This window comes from Odocoileus virginianus, chromosome 18 (genome assembly GCF_023699985.2).
Source record: "Odocoileus virginianus isolate 20LAN1187 ecotype Illinois chromosome 18, Ovbor_1.2, whole genome shotgun sequence".
NCBI classification, from domain to species: Eukaryota; Metazoa; Chordata; class Mammalia; order Artiodactyla; family Cervidae; genus Odocoileus; species Odocoileus virginianus.
The window spans coordinates 11241638-11264074 of NC_069691.1; the positions used below are offsets into that span (position 1 = coordinate 11241638).

The 22437-nt window shown below is 38.9% G+C and overlaps 1 protein-coding gene across 7 annotated transcripts in view; it reads left to right on the forward strand.

Moving 5' to 3' along the window:
• CARNMT1 (carnosine N-methyltransferase 1) overlaps positions 1 to 22437 on the forward strand; it is a 51788-nt gene that overhangs the window by 4028 nt on the left and 25323 nt on the right. The window contains exons 1-3 of one of the 7 annotated variants that reach the window (XM_070480344.1): positions 6208 to 6702; positions 13225 to 13420; positions 14256 to 14419. In XM_070480344.1, coding sequence (XP_070336445.1) covers positions 6218 to 6702; positions 13225 to 13420; positions 14256 to 14419 — 845 coding nt within the window. In that variant the 5' untranslated portion in view covers positions 6208 to 6217. The other 6 variants (XM_020915400.2, XM_020915439.2, XM_020915431.2 and 3 more) reach the window with 6 other exon arrangements.

Consider the following 22437-nt stretch of genomic DNA (forward strand, 5'->3'; position numbering starts at 1 on the left):
CCCCCTCCTACCTCCCTCTCCACCCGTTCCCTCTGGGTCTTCCCAGTGCACCAGGCCCGAGCACTTGTCTCATGCACCCAACCTGGGCTGGTGATCTGTTTCACCCTAGATAATATACATGTTTCAATGCTGCATGAAACTTATTTAGAAAAAATAAGATCAATTTGAGTTGAGGCAGTAAATCCAGGGATTAAAAGTTTTTTTTAGCTTTGTTCACTTCCTTTCAGATCTAGGCTTTACCACTGAGGAGCTGTATGACTTTGATAGTGTTACTTAAAGTCTTTAAATTAAGTGTTTTCATCTGTTAAAAAACCAGGAATGATGTAAGTACTAAGTTAATGATAGTACTAAGTTAAAGGCAATGACGTAGGTAGTGTTTAACACAGTGCCTAGCACTTGTAAATTATTTTATTCATTCCATAAACTGGTTTTAGAAAACGTTCATGAGACAGATACTGTGCTGGATGTTTGGGTATATGGGCTTGAACAAAACACATATGCCTCTTATCCTCAAAGAACTTAAGAGTCTAACAGGGAAAGCATCTGGTTAAAAGGTAAACCAACATAATATACAAGCACAGACTTTCAATGAAATATCCACTTGGGGAATGTGAGACACATAAAAATATCAGTTCAGTTCAATTCAGTGCTCAGTCATGTCTGACTCTTTGCGACCCCATGGACTGCAGCACCCCAGGCCTCCCTGTCCATCACCAACTCCAGAGTTACTCAAACTCATGTCCATTGATCGATGCCATCCAACCATCTCATCCTCTGTTTTCCCCCACTCTTCTCCCCTTCAATCCCTCCCAGCATGAGGGTCTTTTCCAATGAGTCAGCTCTTCGCATGAGGTGGCCACAGTATTGGAGTTTCAGCTTCAACATCAGTTCTTCAAATGACCATTCAGGACTGATTTCCTTTAGGACAGACTGGTTATGATTAATAGGTGAATCGGCTTGTTTATTTCTCAGTCTTTATTTATAAGCATTTATTTATTATAGACTCAACATTCAAAAAAACTAAGATCATGGCAACTGATCCTATCACTTCATGGCAAATAGATGGGGAAAATGTGGAAACGGTGTCAGATTTCATTTTCTTGGGCTCCAAAATTAATGCGGACAGTGACTGAAGCCATGAAATTAAAAAACGCTTGCTCTTTGGAAGAATAGCTATGACAAACCTAGATAGTATATTAAAAAGCAGAGACAACACTTTTCCAAGAAAGGTCTGTATAGTCAAAGCTATGGTTTTTCCAGTAGTCATGTATGGATGTGAGAGTTGGACCATAAAGAAGGCTGAGCACTGAAGAACTGACACTTTCCAACTGTGGTGTTCGAGAAGACTCTTGATAGTCCCTTGGGCAGCAAGGAGATCAAACCAGTCAATCCTAAAGGAAATCAACCCTGAATATTCATTGGAAGGACTGATGCTGAAGCTGAAGCTCTAATACTTTGGCCACCTGATGTGAAGAACTGATTCACTGGAAAAGACCCTGATGCTGGGAAAGATTGAAGGCAGGAGAAGGGGAGGACAGAGGATGAGATGGCTGAATGGCATCACTGACTGGATGGACATGAGTTTGAGCAAGCTCAGGAAGATAGTGATGGACAGAGAAGCCTGGTGTGCTGTAGTTCACGGGGCTGAAAAGAGTTGGACAAGACTTAGTGACTGAACAACAACAAATTCATTATACAACAACCTTGAGAATAGCGAAGGTGTGACTTTGTTAGTGGTCTTCCAAGGTGCAAAGTGGTAAAGAATCCACGTGCGAATTGAGGAGATGCAGGTTCAATTCCTGGGTGGAGAAGACCCCCTGGAGGAGGAAATGGCCACCCACTCCAGTATTCTTGCCCGGGAAATCCCAAGGACAGAGAAGCCCGGCGGGCTACAGTCCATGGGGTTGCAAAAGAGTCAGATGCAACAGAGTGACTGAGGACACATGTATGTAAATTTGTTGGTAGAACTGGAAAACTAAATGATTATTAGTGTGTTTTGGATATTAATTCTTGGAGATTAATTGACATCTGGATGAAACCATTCCAAAACTTTCAGCCAAAGGGTTCTATTTTATTTGGGAAGATTTTTGGGAGATTCCTGTAAGAGAAACTCATTGCCAAGAAGTTAGAAAGAGGAAGTCTTAAGAAAAGTGTTTTTTAAAGAAGGTAAAAAGTATATTATAAAGAGCTAAAAGGAGAGAAAACATTTACTAAGCCAATATACCAGACATTTTCACTCTTTATCTCATTTATTTCTCCCAATGGCCCTGTATTAAGGGTACTATTAAATCCATTTTAGAAACAATACAGTCTAAACCTCAAGTAGCTTTTTAAACAGATCACACTTACTAACTGGCAGAACAAAAAGGAGAAGTCCATGCTTCTATTAGCTTTTGGCTGCCTTTAGCTCAGTGCAAGAGGTAAAGGAGGGAACAACACATTTGTTGGAAAGAATGAATGAATAAATGTACTTCAACTCTGCTCTTTACGTGTCCCTGCATAAGGCAACTAATTTTCTGAGTCTGTCTTCATTTTTTAAAGTTAATTATTTAAAACATTTATTTAGTTTCGGCTGCACTAGGTCTTTGTTGCTGCACAGGCTTTCTCGAGTTATGGCGAGTGTGGGCCACTTTCTAGTTCTGGTGGGCAGGCTTTTCATTGCGGTAGCTTCTCCTGTTGCGCTTTGTGGGCTCTAGGCATGCGGGTTCAGTAGTTAGTGCAGGGGCTTAGCTGCTTCGAGGCATGTGGGATTTTCTCAGACCAGGGACTGAACCTGTGTCCCCCCGCATTAGCAGATAAATTCTTAACCACTGGAGCACCAGGGAAATCCTCTTCACTTGTTAAAGGAAGATAACAAGACTTCCTTCACAGAAATGAGGTAAGGAACAAATAAGGTGCTACAGTAGGGAAAAACAAAATATAAAATATTAAATGTTAGATAGTGTCAGCTACAAATTGGCACTTGCCGTGGGTGTTTGTTATCTAACACTTACAAGGATTAAATCATGTGTTGCTGCAGCTGCTGACCTTTAACAGTCCCTGAAGAAGTTCAGGGTGGAGAGTAAAAAGGAGGCACCCTGTCTGTGCTCGGGGAAGCCCTGGCAGGACAGATTTCAGATAGTCATGTCACGCGAGTGTATGTTCCTCGGTTCTTGGTCTCGTCACAACAAAAGTTTGGAGTGACGGACATTGAAGCCCCTTGGCGGGTCACAGCTCTCGGAGGACAGACCGTGTTATCGCTGTCGGGTCTCGAACGGACCGTGTTACAGCTCTTAAATAAATCAGTGTTACGGCTCAGTGTTACAGCTCTATTTATTTAGATAATAGCAGGAAAACCCATCTTTGAGGCGTGAGGGCACGTCGATCCAAAGACCCGAAGAGACGATCGCCCCACCGCGCGGGGGAGAGGGAGGGAGCAAAAGGGGGGAAGAGGGCTTTGGCTCCCCTTTTTATGTGTTTCTCTGTCCCTGGGCCAGTCTTACGTAAATTGGGCCAGCCAGGAGTGTTGTTGGTTTTACCTGAGGTTCTCACTCCGGTCCTCGGACCTTCCTTTGTTCTATTTTCGAGGGCTTTCCCTTCCAGGTCTTTTAGCCACCGCCATCTTGGACTCTTTTTCCCTATTCTAACTACCTAACAGTTAGATATTCTAAGGAGTTGGTTTATGAGCCCAATTCTTATGCTTCCTCATATCTAGAAGTGCACCAAAATCCTTCATGGTAACAACTGTTTCTCATGACTAGCAGAAGCTAAATGAGACTAACAGAAACGGCCTATCCAAAGTATATGCTTGACTGCATGAACTCTGCCTTTACCAGAATCACACATATACTGTCCCTTCCCCTCACCTCTTTGGAACAGTTTCTCAGAGCAATATGGGGTGCTGTCTCCCATATTGGGTGCTGCAATACTCATTTTGCCCCAAATAAAACTTAACTTGAAATCCTCACATTGTGCATTTTTTAAGTTGACAGTAGTGTGATACAAGTAACAAATTGATATGTATAATTTGTGTGTACAAATGAAAACAGCTGAAGAAGGGCTTGGCAACCCACTCCAGTAGTCTTGCCTGGAGAATCCCAGGGACGGAGGAGCCTGGTGGGCTCCATGGGTCACCAAGAGTCGGACACAACTTTTCACTTTCGTGCACTGGAGAAGGAAATGGCAACCCACTCCAGTGTTCTTGCCTGGAGAATCCCAGGGACGGAGGAGCCTGGTGGGCTGCTGTCTATGGGGTCGCACAGAGTCGGACACGACTGATGCGACTTAGCAGCAGCAGCAACATACATAACTTCCAAGCACTAGACCCTAAGAGAAATGGTACTGCATAGAAAATTTGGAAAAATAAGCAAGAAATTTATACACACACACACACACACATATTTATATATATATATTATGGGGTGGTTAGTTTTTTTTATATATACCCACTGCTTTATCTCTTTATTTATTTATGGCTGCACTGGGTCTTCCTTGCTGCACACAGGCTTTCTCTGGTTGCAGAGAATGGGGGCTACTCTATAGCTGTGGTGTGCAGGCTTCTCATTGCTATGGCTTCTTTAGTTACAGATCACAGGCTCTAGGCTGCAGGCTTTGAACTTGGGGCTAGCAGGCTCTAGACGTGTGGGATTCAGTTGCTCCTTGGCATATGGAATGTTCCCTGACCAGGGATTGAACCCATGTCCCCTGCCTTGGCAGATGGGCTCCTATCCACTGCACCACCAGGGAAGTCTCCAAGAAATCGATAATATTTATCCGAAAGGGGATATGGGCGGTTAGGGACAGGGTAAAGAAACTTCACATCTGTAACCTTTGCATTTCCCTTTTTAACTTTGAACCATGTATTACTGCATTGCTATTCAAAGAAATAGACTTTAAACTTTTTAAAAATATTATATAGAAATGTAGCATTTCTATATGTAATATGTAACATTTCTAATGTTATTAACATAGAATAACCACAGTACTTTTCACTGCCTTTTTTTCAATTACTAAACTATGAAAATAAAGCCACTTCATTTTCAACATGATTATATCTTTTTAACAGAATTTGTGGCCCCAGGGCAAGTTTGTTGTTGTTGAGAATTAAACAGTCTTACCATAATTTTGAAGTGCTTCCCTGATGGTTCAGAGGTAAAGAATCTGCTTGCATTGCAGACGATGGGGGGAGGGGGATGCGGGGCGGGGGAGGGGGAAGATGCTGGTTCAATCCCTGGGAGGTAAGATCCCCTGGAGAAGGAAATGGCAACTAGTTCCAGTATTCTTGCTGGGACAATCCCAGGGACAGAGGAGCCTGGCGGGCTATGTAGTTCAAGGGGTCGCAAAGTGGGAGATGCGACTGAGAAGGCACGCACCATTATTTTGAAAGACTAATTTCCTCGATGGTAGGTTAAATTGAGTGGAATGAGTTATTTTCTAAGGATAACACTAAGTGCAGGTAGGGCAGCCGTTTTACTCCTGAGTTCATAGAGAAATGGAGAGAAAAGTGAACGAAGAGTTAGTGGTTAACTCTGACCTTGCTATGGGGTACCATTAGTCGTGCACCGCTACGGCTCCTGTGAGCTTTGGCGGTCTTCCAAAGCGCGTGTACTAGATAGGATCCTGAATTTTTCCTGATCTGCTGCCATGACCAGTCCAGGGTAGGATTAGGACTTTCCTAGGTCCCCAAACATTGGAAAGATGACTGTGTCCCTCTCTCTTTATGCAATTAAAAACAGAAATTCACTTAAGAAATTAAAAGTTAAATTAGGGTGAATGAAAGGCCTTCATTCTAGACTTTCTGGAATAAAAGTGCAGAATAAATTCATCAAAGCTGAACTTTTTTCCTGCATTTTCCTTCCTTTCCAATATGTTAACATTTTTTTTTAAATTTTTTTAATTTTTTTAATTTTTTTAAATTTTTTTTATTTTTATTAGTTGGAGGCTAATTACATCATTATAGTAGTTTTTGTTATACATTGAAATGAATTAGCCATGGATTTACATGTATTCCCCATCCCAGTCCCCCCTCCCACCTCCCTCTCCAATATGTTAACCTTAATCAGAAGTCTGTTCCACCATCCAGAACTCGCAGGCTCTAAAGCCGGAACCACGCGGCTCCCCTAAGTGGCCAGCCCTAACCCACCAGCAATCTCCTTTGCCCCACCCATCTGGCATTTAGCCCCGCCTACTTCACGTGTCGCCGTGACGTCAGCACGCCGTCGCAGAAGCCTGGCATCAAATGAGCGCAGGTGGCTGCGGTCCTTCGTCGGGCTCTCGAATGCGCAGGCGCTGTCGTTCCGGGAGCTCTGAAGACCTGGCGGAGCCCGGCGCGGATGGAGGCCTCGGGGCGGCGGGGGCGGAGCGCGCCGCGAGCGGGGGGCATGTCCGCGGCGGGCGCCGTCTAGAGGAAGGCCGAGCAGCCACCACCACGCTTTCAGTCGCGGCGAGACGCAAGCGAGCCAGGCTGAGGGCCGCGGCGGCAATGCAGCGACGGCGGCGCCCACCGCCGCCCGCCTCTCAGCTGCCGGAGGGCTGCGGGGGAGGCGGCGGCGGCCGCGGGGGAGGCGGCGGGAGCGAGGAGGTGGAAGTGCAGTTCTCCGCCGGGCGTTTGGGCTCCGCAGCGGCAGTTTCGGCGGCGGCGGCCGCGCGCAGCACGGAGGAAGAGGAGGAGAGGCTCGAGCGCGAGCACTTCTGGAAGATCATAAATGCCTTCCGCTACTACGGGTAAGGAGCCCGTGGCGGACCCCGGCTCAGCCCGTCGGGGCGCCAGCCCCTTGCGGCGGAGCCGCCGGACGCCACGCCTCCGGGGCGTCGGAACCGGGCCGCCTGAGCTGACCTCCGGGCCCCCGAGTCATCTCGCACCACCTTAGCCCCTCCCGACCCAGCACACCCGCGTGTCTGCCGCGCCGTCTGCTGCTCAGCCTCTTGTCTTCTGACCTCAGGATCAGATTAGCCCTCTTGCCTTCCATCCCTCGTTAAAGGTTTGGCTTTGAGGCCCGTGGGGATGACCGGAGAAGTGCTGTAAGAATTTCAGATAGAAGATGTTGATGGTAAAATCGTCCAGTGCTGGGCATGATTTGTTTGTGTTGTCGATGTCCTCCAAACTGAACAGACGGAGAGCCCAAGTTCACCTACACGTGGGATGCTGTAGGACATTTTTTCCCGAACTGTTGCCAGTTCTTGTTAAGGGCAGCATTAAGATCCCCCGGCCCTCCCCGCCCCAGCACCCCCTCCCCCGCCCCCCGGCGCTGTGAGCGCACAGGCACTTTTGTGGTCCCCTACCCCCCACACCCCATTTGGCGCGGTGAACGCAAGGCACTTTTGTGGTGAGCCAGTGAATGATGCCACTCGGTGTCTTTAACTGGTGGGTGAAATTAAGGTCGTAGATAGTCCGGATGTTCTAAAATTTGCAAATTTTTAGGGAGGGAAATGAGAGGAAACACTGTAGGAGCCGCCTTTATGATCTTTTCTGCAAATATGTATCGAATTCTCACTGGATTGGGCATCGTGGTAGGATTTTTAAACTTGCTAACTTGCACTTTCTTATAAGTAAATCTTCAAGTGGCTTAGTCACAAACTTGTAATTACAAGATCTGAAAGGGACTTAAAACAACTGGGTTTTCAGGTAAAGGAAGCACTTTTATTCGTATGAGGGATGAGTCCACCGACTACTGTGTTCTGAGCCTGCATTTGGAATCAGATAGACGTGACCTCCTACTCAAGAAAAACTGTTCCCTTAGATGGGCTCCTGCTGTGCTTTATGCAAATTTTTTAATATTGCTTGACTGACCTCCTCAAGGGCAGGGACTGATCCTTATTTATTTTTGTGTCACCAGTGCCTGGCGTTTTGTTGGAACTCTATTTTTAACAGGACGAGTAGCAGCAAAGAAGTACATTTGTCATTCCCAGATAGTTTGTCAAGTTTGTAACTGATGGTTAGTTTGTTACTATTCTGAATTTCAAAACTTGCTTAATAAAAGCTTTTTTAGACTCTGATTACATTTGTGACATGAAGTTTTGAGGTTGAAAGATCTTGATGAAATAATTTACTAATTAAACCCAGGCATATGAGCCATGGACCACCTTACTTACTGAGCTCTGAAGGGAATTAGTAGTACGGGGATTTTATTAGTATCAACAGAGGGAGAAAGGCAGACAACCAGAGAATTGAATTTGTTGTAAGTATTATGTCTGGAAGAACCACACAGGGAGAGGAAGGAGCTGACATTAGGTAGCTCAAAGTGGTAGGTACAGAAAAGTCTGGTATATTTTAATGTTGAAAAAATGTAGAAAGCATATTGGGAAATGTCCTGGGACTGTAGTAGACACAGCTGAAATGTGTGTTTGTATATTAGGCGTAGTGTGTATTAGGACTACTTTAGAATTGGTATTTATGATTAAGTATCAGCTGGGCCTTTTTGTTGGGGAGGGCAAGGGATTTTGATCTGAAACTAGGACCCAAGTGTGGTAATATAGAAAAGGACACTGTGTGTGTGTTCAGGTGGTTGTGATACGGTTTCCTACACTCTTCTCCCTCTTCTGTAGCAATTCAGTGTGAGATCGAGGAAAATTTCATTTTTTACAACAATCCTTTTTATTTGTATGTACTCAAAAAAATGGAAATCCCTTATACTAAAAATAGTATACAGTTAAACATGTTTAGAATTATGGAAAGGATTGTGTAGCAGAAAACACTGAATTATTACCTTCCAACATTTTATAATCTTATAGACCTATACTGCCCAATATAATAGCCACTAATCACATCTGGCTGAACTTAAGCTTAAATTAACTAAAATGTAGTAAGATTTACAGTTCGTCTTTTCAGTCTAGGTAGCCATATTTCAGGTGCTCAGTAGCCACGTGTGGCTGTTGTCTGCTGTCTTGGACAGTGCAGATGTAAGCCTTTCCATAATTGTAGTAAGTTCTTAGGGACAGTCCTCTTCTATACTGTTAGCAGGTACATCCCGATATTGGAGAACTGGGTCTTACTGCTCACTGTCTTTTCGTCAGGATATGGGAGATTTAGATAAAGGTCGTGAGGCAAGAAATGTCTCCTGATTAATATTTTCTCTTTCCAGTGGCTTTCAATTTTGTACTTCCTACACATTTTGCTTAGATGACATAGTCTCACTAAGGTAAAATGATTATAGCATTGTACTGAATAGCAAAAAATGTTAGCCTTAAGTTACCACTTTTGTTAAAAATGGAGATACCTACTGATATAGGATATGCTACATTTGAAATATCAAAGGTCTCGTCAGAAATGTCCTACTTTTAGAAATAGCAGTTTGGTGGGATCTTAAACACAGATGCAGAGCTCACGGGGGAGGAAACGGCAGCCCACTCCAGCGTTCCTGCCTGGAGAACCCCAGGGACGGCGGAGCCTGGTGGGCTGCCGTCTATGGGGTCGCGTAGAGTCAGACACGACTGAAGCGACTTAGCCCCAGCAGCAGAGCTCACTTTTACAGGTGAGGGGATAGGCACGTAAAGAAGTAAGCAACTTGCACAGGGTTGTCCAACCAAATTGTGGTAGAGTCTGGCCTGAAATCTAAAAGCATTAACTAAAAATTTACCCTGTATTAGTAAGCAGTGACGCTAGTAAGACAATTTCAACTTTGGGTATTTAATAAATATTTAAAATGGGTTGAGACACTCTGCTGAATAGATATGTTTCCCTGTTTGGAATTCTAGAACAGTTCAGCCGGAGTGGAGGAATGGGTCTGTGACTCTTGGCCAGATCTATCATTGGACCCACTCTTATAAAAGGTGACTGAGTCAGAGTTGGGGTCACTGCCTTGTAGAGGGAGCTTGAGGTAGGGATACACTTGAGGAAATATAGCCACTGACCCTACTTTCTGCTTTGAGGTACCCAAGGATGTGGCCCCTTAATGCTGACTCAGTTCAGAACCAAGGAGAGTCTGAAGGTTGTAAAACATTCCTTTAAAACAGGGTTGGCGAACTTTTCTTAAAGAGCCAGGCAATGAATATTTTAAACTCTGAGAGCTAGGTGGTCTTTGTTAAAACTGGAGGCCTGTGCGCTTGTGTGAAAGCAACCGCAGGTAGTATGGGAAGGAATGGGCATAGCTGTCTTCCAGCAGAACTCTTTACAAAAACAGGCAAGTAGCCGGGAGGTCGTAACTTGTCGGCCGCTGTCTTAAGCACATTGGTGATGTAAGCATTTACAGAGGACTGAAATTAGCCCCAGTTAAAAAATCCCACAGACAGAGGAGCCTGGCAGGCTACAGTCTATGGGGGTCACAGAAGTCAGGCACGACTTGAGTGACTTAACATGCTTGCATGCACAAAAGGATTCTGGTCATCTTGATCGTGTGAGCTATGAGTAGAGGCGTTTTAGGATGACTCGTTAGTTTCTGACTTGGTGGATGTATGGTGTACCATTGATCAACAGCAGCCATTTAGGAAGAAGTACAAATTTCTTTGGTGGGACATGTGCTAAGTTCAGGTTGGGAATGTTGAGTTTTGAGGTGTGCTCAGAGGGAGGGTGTAGGGCATCCAGGGCCCAGGAATTCAAGGAAGCAGTTACTATGAGACTCTCTAACCTGTTGACCGTAAATTATAAACAGTTGCAGCTCTGCTGTTTGCTGACTTTGAGTAGTTCCTTGGTGTCATACTCTACTGATAGCACGTCAATTGATACAGTTTTTCTGAAAATCAGTTTGTATCAAGAACTTTACAAATTCTTACCTTTTCTGATGTGGTAATTCTTTTGGGAATTTGTGGTAATTTTTTTCCCTCTAGAATATAGATAGATTTTGAATACAAAAAGTACATTGTGTAGTCAGGTAAAAGTATCTAGATGCCCAATATTTGGGAAATAGCCAAGTAAATTTTCGTTGTGTAAGATAGGATGATGAGCAGTCCTTTTAGTCGTTTGTCATATAGTCGTTTGAGAACTTTTTTCTGCCCTGGGAAAATTATTTTGATAAGGATGAAGAATTTCAAGTGTTTCTAAAACTTTAATATCCATGTGAGTCATTTGATGATCTTGTTAAAAGGCAGATTACATTTCAGTAGGTCTCGCATGGGACGGTGATTCTCCACTTCCAAGTAACATGCTGCATTTTTGACTAGAAAGGTATTAGATTACTTTGTCTTAAACGACAGCAATAAAGCAGAAATATGCCAAAGAGTTAGAAGTGCTTACCTCTAGAAGTGGAATTATTAGGAACTTACCCCCCACTGAGTACTTTTACTGCTCTGTATTTTTCACAGTTTCACTATGTATACATTAATTTTATAAATTAGATATACCTCTTATATTTGAGCTCTAATTATGTTTTAGGCACTGGGCTAAGAGTGTAGTGTGCATTATTTTGTTATTTCGGTGAAGTGTGTTAAGTAGGCAGAGGGATATGCTGGTATTTGCCTCATGGAGTTTTATAGTGACTTGGTTTAGTGCCTGACACTTACTAAATCTCAATCAGTCATAGCTTCTATCATTATCATCATTGTTATATATTCCTTGTTTATGTATATGAGGCAGTTTAGGCACAGAGAAAGGAAGTAACTTGACAAGAGTCACATAGCAAATAGGTAGCATAACCTGGATTTCAGTCCAGATCTGTTGGACTCCAGAGGTCACTATTAGACTGTCTCCAGGGGTTATTAAAAAAAAAAAGACGCAGCAGCAACAATTGGTACATCCACTGTCAACTCCAGTTTACATTATCCCTAACCACCCTCAGAATACCACCACACACAGTCTTCTAAAAATGTGACCAGGTTTTTGCATAAGTTTTGTCAAGGGTTTCTTCAGAATCTCCTTAGATGGGACTGTTCAGAAATTAGACACTGATTTGACATAAGAAGATAAAAATGAGAGAATTATCCGGATGACTAGAGGGATTCACACAGCCAAATGAAAAAGAATATTTTTCATGTCCATTTAGTACTGAGTAAGTGCCATGAACGTTTAAAAGAAACACATGATGCATTTATGTATTTATTTGTATATGTAAAATGTAAAGAATGATGTAGTGAACTTCTACCACCCAGTTTAAAAAAAAAACAATAGCTTATCATTTTCCCCTCAAAGGACATTTTTCTGGATTTTCATTTCCTTGCTTTCCTTGTAGTTTTTCTACGTATGTTCAGTCCCTACAATATATTGCTTATTTTAATATAAGATGAAATTTGTACATTATGTATTTTTCTGCAACTTGCTTTTTTCCAACAAATATTTTGTTCCTGAGTTTTATCCATTTTATTGTGTGTAGCTGTATTTATTGATTGTATTCTGTTGTACAACTATATTGTATTTTCTTTGTTCAGTCTATTGGAGATGGACTTTCTGGGTTGTTTCCAGATTTTTTTCTTGTTATTTCTTACAGTGCTGTGATGAGACTTATTCATGTGTCATGTGCCCATTTGCAAGAGTTTCTTGATTTTGTGTCTAAGGTGTGTATGATTGTTAGGTCATAGGGAGTGTGCATATTTTTACTAGGTAATGCTAAATTTTCTGAAGTGGTTGTACTAATTTATGTACCCGCCATCAATCAGAATATAAATATTCTAAATCTTCCAAATTTTTACCAATATTTCATATAGTCAGTTGTTTAAATTCTGCCCATCTGACTGATGTAAAATGATATTTCATTGTGAGTGTAATATTTAACTTAAAAATGATGTTCTTTTTAGGTTTTATAAATTGGTTGTCCTCAAAGTGACCTTTAGAGTTATCTGGAAACTGTTGTGAATGTTGTTGTATAAAAAGCTATAGAATTTCAGTTTTTTATTTGTTTACTACTTTTGTGGCATGTAAGATCATTTACAATATTTTTAAAAAGTTCAACTTGGTTGACTCAATAATTTTAAAACACAGTTTGTGTGTATTCTGATTTTAGAGCAGCATTCTGCTACTTGATGGATAAATCTAAAGCATTCAGCTGTTTTGCTGAAAACCTTTTTTGGAAATTGAAATCATAAAAATAAACTTATTGTGCATTAATCCTCTTTATGTTTGCTTTTTTTCCTCCCTTCTAATTGATGCAGATGTTTTAAACTATTGGTCTTTTGTTTAGTTGCTTACAGAGTTTGTAATACGATGTCAACATAGAAAACTTCAAAAGTCAATATCCTTTAAAAAACTGAAAGGTTGTAAATGGCTGGACAATATACATTTTAGGGAAATAATTTGTATAGGAAGACAACCTTAAAATATTTTAAGATTGGCCTCTGGTGAGAATTCTTTTGCCAATTAAAAAAACACCTTTTATGTTTTAGCACCAGTATGCATGAGCGAGTGCACCGAACAGAAAGACAGTTTCGATCACTCCCAGCTAATCAACAGAAACTACTTCCTCAGTTTCTTCTTCACTTGGACAAGATCCGGAAATGTGTTGATCATAATCAAGAAATACTACTGACCATTGTGAATGATTGCATACATATGTTTGAAAATAAAGAATATGGAGAAGATGTATGTGAAATTTTGTTCTCTTTGTTTTTATTTTAGGATTTAATCTCTGTATTTTGAGATCTTTCTGGATTTCGTTTCTGTAATTTTGCACAGCTCATTTGCTCTACTGGGAGAATATTTTCACTTATTATGGTTCAGTCCCTTTTATTAGGCTTGATAGCACAGTATACCAGCAACTGGATTTGTTGGCAGATTTTTTCCCCCCTCAACATACTAAGATAATTGTTGGCATTTTGATATACTTTTCACATAGTGTTCTGACTATTACAGCATGTGGAGTTAATGACTTACATTTTTTATAAACAATTTTACTAGCTATGTAAAATTAATTCAGATATTAATTCTTGATATTTTCAGAATCTTATGTCTATTGATATTCATCTTTTACTTTAAAAAAATTAATTTTTACTTACAACTCTCAAGGGACTGGCAGAAATAGGAGCTCAAGTCCTTTTTGTATCCACAGGGTAGATACAGCTGGGCCACTTGAGCCTGTCCATGCTGTCCCATGAGTGATCTGAAGAAACTTTCTTCCCTCTCTCACAGTTTGGTCTCCATAGCAGTCCAGTTCTGATCCTCTCCTGAGTACAGGTTGCTTAGTTAGATGGTGGCTTCATGATTAATCTGTCATAATTTATTGGGGGTAGAAGTGAGACCACCAAACTCTTTTCATTTAGGATCTCAAGCTGCACTTGAACTCAGGTTGAGGTGAGAGGCTAGTGATTTACCCTCTAAACCATCTATAAGGGATCTTTATAGCGTGATTATTTAACTGTAACCATATGCAAGAGTGATTACTTTCTGAAAAACTAATTGATTTCTGTTTTTTAAACAGGGGAATGGAAAGATTATGCCAGCATCTACGTTTGACATGGATAAGTTAAAATCCACATTGAAACAGTTTGTGAGAGACTGGAGTGAAACTGGGAAAGCAGAAAGGGATGCCTGCTACCAACCAATCATTAAAGAAATTTTAAAAAATTTTCCAAAAGAGAAATGGTAAATAGTATCTTGCTTTTAACCAATTTCTTTAAGCTATGTAAGCACTGAGTTTCTCTGAGAGAAATTTCACAGCCTTGATTCATTTTTACAGTTGTTGTGTGCCTGTATTTTTTCATGTGTTGGTGTGTGCTGTTATATGTGCTGTTCTCGGGTGCTTCATCTGTGTGAGATTGCAGTTAATGTTTTGAATAATTATTGTTCTAGCACTATGGGAAATTATCTAGAAATTAAATAATGGTTAGATTGAATGTTCGTTATCAATGATGTCTATCCTTTTATAATTTACTTTATGGCAGAGTGAAAAGCTCTAAACTATTTTAATTTTTCTCTTTATGGCATATGTGTATGCAGATGAGCGATCTATAGCTCAGAGAAGAGATTCTTAACTTTTTTATGCCATGAAAACTTTGAACAGTCTGAAGCCCATATTTTCTTTTTCAGTAAAACATTTCTAAATGAGTAAAGTGACATACATAGGATTGCAAAGAAACCAGTTATAAGTCTTAAAAGGAGATTTTAATAGATTTTGAAAATACCTGAATACTATATGTTATTTTGAGAATCTTAACTGCTAATATGAAGTGAAAATATATATAATTTATGTTGGTGATAAAGTCACGGGTACTTCTAAAGCTACTATTGTTTGTTGGCTGCATTCACAGTTGATAGAAACATATCAGTTAAAGGCTAATGAAATTAAAATATAATTTTTTTTTTCACCTGCTTGCAGGTGTAGTGAATTCTTTCCATAGACCTCTTTGGTCCATGGATCCCAGGTTAGGAACCTAACTCAGAGGTTATCTGTTTAAAGAGAACCAATGGATGGAGTTCAGTCTAGGATCTTTGAGGAAAGAAAGCCTCCTTTTCCTCATCTTCCCCTCTTTGTTGATTGACATCTTTAAGTTTAGATGTATCTATTCAGAAATTTTAATACATATGCATATATCCGTTCTCTTTTTTGAAAACATTTTATTTTGAAATAAGTTCAAAGTTACCCAAGAAGTTGTATGAATTGTATAGAGAGCTCCTGTGTATTTTTCACCTAAATTCACCAATTCTTAGCATTTTACATTTGCTTTTTTGTTTCCTTTTCCTACTTCCCTTCTTTCTTCCCTCTTTTATGTGTTTATCCACGGCAGTACATATACACAATTATTTAAACTATTTGAGACATCAGTTTGTAGCCGTTTGTATTATATCATGTTTTTTACTTCTTATTATTTGAGCTTTTTCTTAAGAACAATGATACTCTATTACATAAACCCAGTGCAGTCACCAGATTGAGGCAATTTAAATTTGAATACTGTCTTCCTATCTATGGTCTATATTTAAACTTCACAAATTATCCTGATAATGTCCTCTGTAATACTCATTTTTCTGTTCAGTCTAGGATCCAGTCAAGGATGTTAGGTTTAATTCTGATGTCTTAGTCTTTAATCTGGAAGAGTTCCTTGGTCTTGTTTTTTTTAACTTTCATGACATTGACATTTTTGAAGAATATGAAGAAGTGATTTTATAGAATATTCTTCAGTTTGACGTTGTCTTAGGCTTCTTCATGGTTAGGTCTAGATTGTGTGTCCTCTGTCAAAATAATACAGAGTTGATGTTGTATCCTTTTCAGGCTATTACGTTCAGAGATATGCAATGTCTGTTAGTCCCTCATTGATTTTAATCAAGATGTTATCTGGTTCTTCCCACTATTTAGTTACTGTTTCTCTTCTTGCAACTAATAAGCAGTTGAGTAGATACTTTGAGACCATGCAGTTTAGTATCCTGCTCCTTTGCAAACCCTCTCCCTCCTAAAATTGTCATCCGTTGAATCTTGCATGAACTAACCTTGTTATGATGTTTGTGGAATGGTGATTTTCTAACTCTCCAGTTTACCAGCATTCTGTTAATATTCTTATCTATCTATCACAGGGATGACTCATGGTTCCTATTTATTCAGTAGGTTATAATCCACTACCATTGTTTTTTAAATTTCCTTCTTTAAATTTCCTCAGATTTGGCCAGTAGGATTCCAGTTGGTTGGTGCCTATGTCCTTTTGGCATGGCATGCTTCAATTAGTTTTTGGAGCACTTCCTTACTTTCTGGAATAATAAAGATGTTTTAGTTCAATCTTGTATTTTCCCTGCTTAAGTCCTGGAGTGGGTATTTTCCCAAGGACCTGGTTCCTTTTAATGCAGAATGGAGTGTAGAGACCAAGATCTGGCACTAGACGTGTCGTTGTCCCTAAGATGTCATTGCTTATGGATCAGATAGAACTTAAACACACACCCCAAACACAAGAGATCATGAGTTCATATTGGTACTTTCAATTCTAATCCAATCCTGTTGGATTCTTCCTTTAGCTTCCCCCATTCTCTCTGTCTCTCAGTCTCTTCCACAATGAAAAACCTGGCTTCTGACATCAGTATATTTGCTTACTCACTCAGTCCTACAATACTTGGGCTTCTCTGGTAGCTCAGATGGTAAAGAATCTGCCTGTAATGTGGGAGACCTGGGTTCGATCCCTGGGTTGGGAAGAAGATCTCTTGAAGAAGGGACTGGCTACCCACTCCAGTATTATTGCCAGAAGTCCATGGACAAAGGAGCCTGGCAAGCTACAGTCTGTGGGGTCGCAAAGAGTCTGACACTACTGAGCAACTAACACTTTCTTTTTGTACAATACACACAAAAGTTTCAGAATTGTTACCTCCATATTATAGGAAAAACAAAACTACCAAAAGGAGTTCAGGATTTGCCAGGAAGTATTCTCCCCTCTAAGGGTTTTTAATAGAAATATTCTTCACTGTTTACTCAAATTAGCTCCCTTTCAGCCTTCTCACCCTAGGTGTGGTTATATTTTTTATGTGAAATCTAGTATATTTAGGTTTATTTTTGTTTGCTTTTAGTTTTAAGGTTGTGTGTCCCTGCCTCCTCCCCCATTCCTGTTGGTTTTTTAATTTTTTTGATTTGTGGACTATCATCTTGACAAAACTGTATAAAAAAAAGTGATATTCAGAAAAAATGTCATTCATTCCTCTGTCTTTTCTTTACCCCACTCTACCACGTAGGAAATCAGTATTATTGATTTTTCATTTATCCTTCTTCTTTGTGTTTTCTGTCTTTTTTATGGAGGTAAGTAGGTATTTTTTTCCCCTCTCTAGGTATCCCCTTTTGTCATACACAAATCGCAGCATAATATATATTCTATTTTGCACTTTGATTTTTTTTCACTTAATGATACATCCTAAATTAGCTGTATATCAGTTCATGGAGATCTTAGTCAATCTTTTTTTTTTTTTTTTTTAACAGTTTCAGACTACTTCGATCTCCTATACTTGGTTATTTAAGTAAAGAAGTTGGCAGTATCTTGCAATTATAATGCTATAGTTAATAACCTTGTGCATGTTTATTTTTGGATTGCTGGAGATGTATCTTTAGTGTAAATTCTTAGATGTGAGATTGCTGCATCTGAAAGGTAAATGTATATTGGTGCAACAAAATACCGTAAATTTAATTGCTTAAAACAGCACACATTTATACTATATAGTTTCTGTGTGGGTAGGAATCTGGGCATGGTTTCACTCTGTGTAGGACCTTACAAGGCTATAAAGATACCTGCTGGACTTTGTTCTCATCCAGAGACTTGACTGTAGAAGCATAGACTTGCAAGCTCATGCAGATTGTTGGCAGAATTTGTTCCATTGTGGTTACAGGCCCTGGCTTCCTGCTGACTGAGGGCTGGAAGCCTATCTCAGCTCCTGAAGGCCCCGCCCACTCCCTTGGGGGCCTTCACAATTGGCTACTTGGCCTTCCTCAAGCTAGCAAGAAAGTCTGGAGAGTAAGCAGGCTCTGTTACATTATAAGACTTCATTGAGTGTTTTATAATGTAACACAATCACAGGAGTGACATGTATTGGTGTTGCTTAGTTGGTAAAGAATCTGCCTGCAGTGCAGGAGACCTGGGTTCGATTCCTGGTTTGGGAAGATTCCCCTAGAGAAGGAAATGGCAACCCACTCCAGTATTCTTGCCTGGAGAATTCCATGGACAGAGGATCCTGGCAGGCCACCGTCCCTAGGGTTACAAAGAGTCGCAAAGAGTCAAGACAGGACTGAGCAACAACACTTTCACTTTTTTCATATGTAAGTATTTATTTCCGGACTCTGTTCTGTTCCATTGGTCTGTATGTCTTTATGCCAGTACCATACTTATTTTAATTTCTATAACTTTGCAAGTTTTGAAGTCAGGAAGTATGATTTGTACATTTTATTCTTTTTCAAGATTATTTTAGTTCTTTGGGGCGCTTTGCAATTTTATATGAATTTCAGAATCAGTTTCTCTATTTCTCTGAAAGAGGCTGTTGGAATATTGCCAGGAATTATGTTGAATATGTAGATTGTTTCTGGTGGTATTGATATCTTAATGATGAATAATGTTTCCCAGGTGGTGCTAGTGGTAAAGAACCCACCTGCCAATGTAGGAGACGTAAAAGGTGTAGGCTTGATCCCTGGGTGGGAAGACCCCTGGAAAAGCGCATGGCAACCCACTCCTTTATTCTTCCCTGGAGAATCCTATGGACAGAGGAGCCTGGTGGGTTATAGTCCATAGGGTTGCAAAGAGTTGGACACACCTGAAGCGATTTAGCACTAGCACTAATTCATGAATATAGGTATTCTTTAATATCTTTCAGCCTTGTTTTTTAAGTTTCAGTATACAAGTTTTCAGTGCAGCATCTCCTTGGTTAGATTGAATCCTGTTTTTCATTCTTTTTCATGTTATATAAATGGAATTGTTTTCTTAACTTCCTCTTCTGATTGTTCTTTGCCGATGGATAGAAACAGAACTGATTTTTTTTTAATGTGTTTATTTTTATGTGTTGCAACTTTGCTTAATTTGTTTACTGGCTCTAGTAGCTTTCTTGTTGATTCTTTGGGTTTTCCTACATAAAAGATCATCTTGTTTGTGAATAAAGGTAGTTTTTGCCTCTTCCTTTCCCATTTAAATAGCTCTGGAAGTACATGCTTATCTAGTTTCTGGTCTTAGAGTGAAAGCTTTCAGTCTTTGATTTTTGAGTGTAATTTTAACTCTAGGGTTTTTATAAATACCCTTTTTTGATATTGAGAAATTTTCCTTCTCTTCTATTTCCTGAGAGTTTTTGTCATGAAAGGATGTTGCATTTGTCAAATGCCTTTTCTATGTCAAATGAAGTGATCATTTTTTTTCTTTTTCCTATTAATAATTTTCTTTTATTCTTTAAGGCTACCTTTGTTTAATAAGTGCTACAAGTTATTTTGTTAATTTTTATCTGTGGTCCTACATTAAATATTCTACAACTGTTAGAATCATAGTCTAGTCTCATATTTCCTTATTTTTCATACTTTTTATAAATAAATGTTTTCAGTTTAGGGAACTTTTATAAATACTGCTGCTTTCAAAAATCTTAAAGATTCTAGTTGGTATACTCAATACATATACTATATAAAATAATAGATCATATATTTTACTAGCCTTTGTAAACATAAAGTCCAAGTATTTCTCAATATTCAAAAAATCTTTGTTTATGGAAAGTAGATTGTGAGATAAGACTCTTTACAGTTGGAATATACCAAAGTTTGGGTATTTTTGGAAGGCTGAATGCCAAATGCATATGTCGGCATAATTTCTAGTGCTTTAAATATGAATTCATTCATACTTAGTGATCACTGAATCATGTATATTACCATGGTATCCTGTCAGCATAACAATGTTAGCTATAGTAAAAGGGGATCTCATGGTTAAAGGCACTTAATGAACTAGCACAAGTATTATTTCACTGTTATTTACCTGTTAGTAGTAGTAGTAGTAGTAGTATTTTTATTACTGTTGACAGATAAAATGTAGACTGGTGAGAAAAGAATGAATTAGCTTTAATGTTTCTAACAGGTTATTTTAATATAAAAGAATAATTTAAAAATATTTTAAATAGGTATTTTACAGGATTCAAAATTTTAAAGGTTTCAAAGGATATAAAGTCTCCTCTCCAGTTACCCATTTCCCTTCTCTGATAGTAATCAATGTTATAAAAGTAGGCAGGGATGTATGAATTTTAAATCAAGTGCATCAAAATATCACTTTTTTTTTGTCATTCTAGTACCCAATGGAAAATTTACATATTTCTTCCTCTGTCATTTGTTTTGCTTGTTTAATTTAGATTGGTTTCTTTAGAGCATATAAGATGAGTTTTTCAAAAACCCTTAAAAATAAGCCTAACAAAACATAACAAAGTCTTTATCCATATTAAAGTCATAACTTTGCCACAAAAGGTAACTCTTTTGTGGCAACTCTTAAGTCCTGAAAAAGGGACATGATTGTAGCGCTTCAGAATTCAGGTAAATTCTGGTCAAGTTTGGGTCTCAGGTAAAATTTTTAGGATTCTGTTTGTGCCACAGCAAGCACCTGTGAATTTGCTATTGTTATACTCAGACTGAATATCAGTAATGTTTATGTCACCTAGCCTTTTGATTGTGTTCTTTTTTTTTTGAAATTTCAATAAAGGCCTTTTCTAATAGATCTGTTTGCAAAACATAATATACTTAAATATGCATAAATTAACTATTTTTGTGGTCATTAAAATACTTTTTTCCTGTGTAAGCATATTTGTCTTATCAGTTTGTCCAATTGTTCCTGTTGAGAATTTTTAAATGTCTAAGTTTACAAGTATAAGCAGCTTTGAAGCTGACAGACTGACATGTGCATTGGGGCCTGTTTGTAAATTAATGAAATGCTGTTTTAGTTGTGCTGAACGCCAGATACCTCAGTTAATATTATTTCAGAAATTTAGTGCTATGAGTTTATAGTTGCTAAGGAAAGAGAGATTCTTAGGTTCAAGTCCTGTTTGAAATGGGAAATCACAACCATGTAGAATCATATTTTATGAATCCTGAAAACTACTGGATTGTAGTTTTTAGATCTGAGTTTCATTAACCCAGTCTATTTTAGAAGAATTTGAAGTGTTATTTTGTTTGTGGGTGGTAAATCTATTGTGTCTTTGCCTCTCAGAATATGTCTAACCCTTCAAGAAGACTTTTAAAATCCTTTAAAGATGGCTTTTTCTACTTAGATTAAAATAAAGAATGTAAGTTATAAAAGAATTATTTTCAGCTGAAAGAAACCATTTTATAAGAGCAAATGAAGATTGCCAAATAATGCAAAGGTAGTTTAGAGGCTGAAAACAGTCTCTTTAATGTTTTAAGAGCTATTAAGATAAATAAGATAATTAATAATATCTCTTTAATCCAGAAAGCTCTCTTAGACCAGAGAGAAAAATAAATATTTCAGATTTCTTTCTGATCAAGATCCCAAGTGCCTACCTTCCAGGATTTCAAGTACTTAAAAATCTTGAAAAATTTTTTTCAAGTATTAAAAAAAAAAAGGTGGAAAAACAATTCAAGACAATAACCTAGTAGAAAAATAGTGTAAATAGTAAACAGAAAAAGAAATGTAACATGCTTAATCTCATAAGAAAATGCAAATATAAAAACCATACTAAGATGCCATTTTAATCTACTGCAAGAATTTGAAAATTATATAACTTACTGAAGGTATGAGGAAACATGTTGCTGGTGGAAAAATAAATTAGTAAAATTTAATGGAGGGCAATTTGGTAACATTGAGCGAAATTCAGTTTTGATCCTTGCAATTCAGTTTGGGGAAAGCTTTCTACAGATAAACTCCTGCATATGGAAATTATTTATGCCAAAGATATTAGCTTTAATGTTATATAACAAGATATTGAAGCAATCTAAATGTCCTTAATTAGCATTATTGATACATTATTTTATAATATTAAATGGACTACTTAGTCATAAAACAGATTAAGAAAGCTCTGTGTACTGATTGGGAAAGAAGTTCAAGGTATATTAAATCAGGAATTGGTAAGCTTTTTCTTAAAGGGCCAGCTAGAAACTATTTTAGGCTTTGTAGGCATTGTGGTCTCTGGCTACTGACTATTTAGCTGTTGTCATGAGAATGTTGCCATAGACAATACGT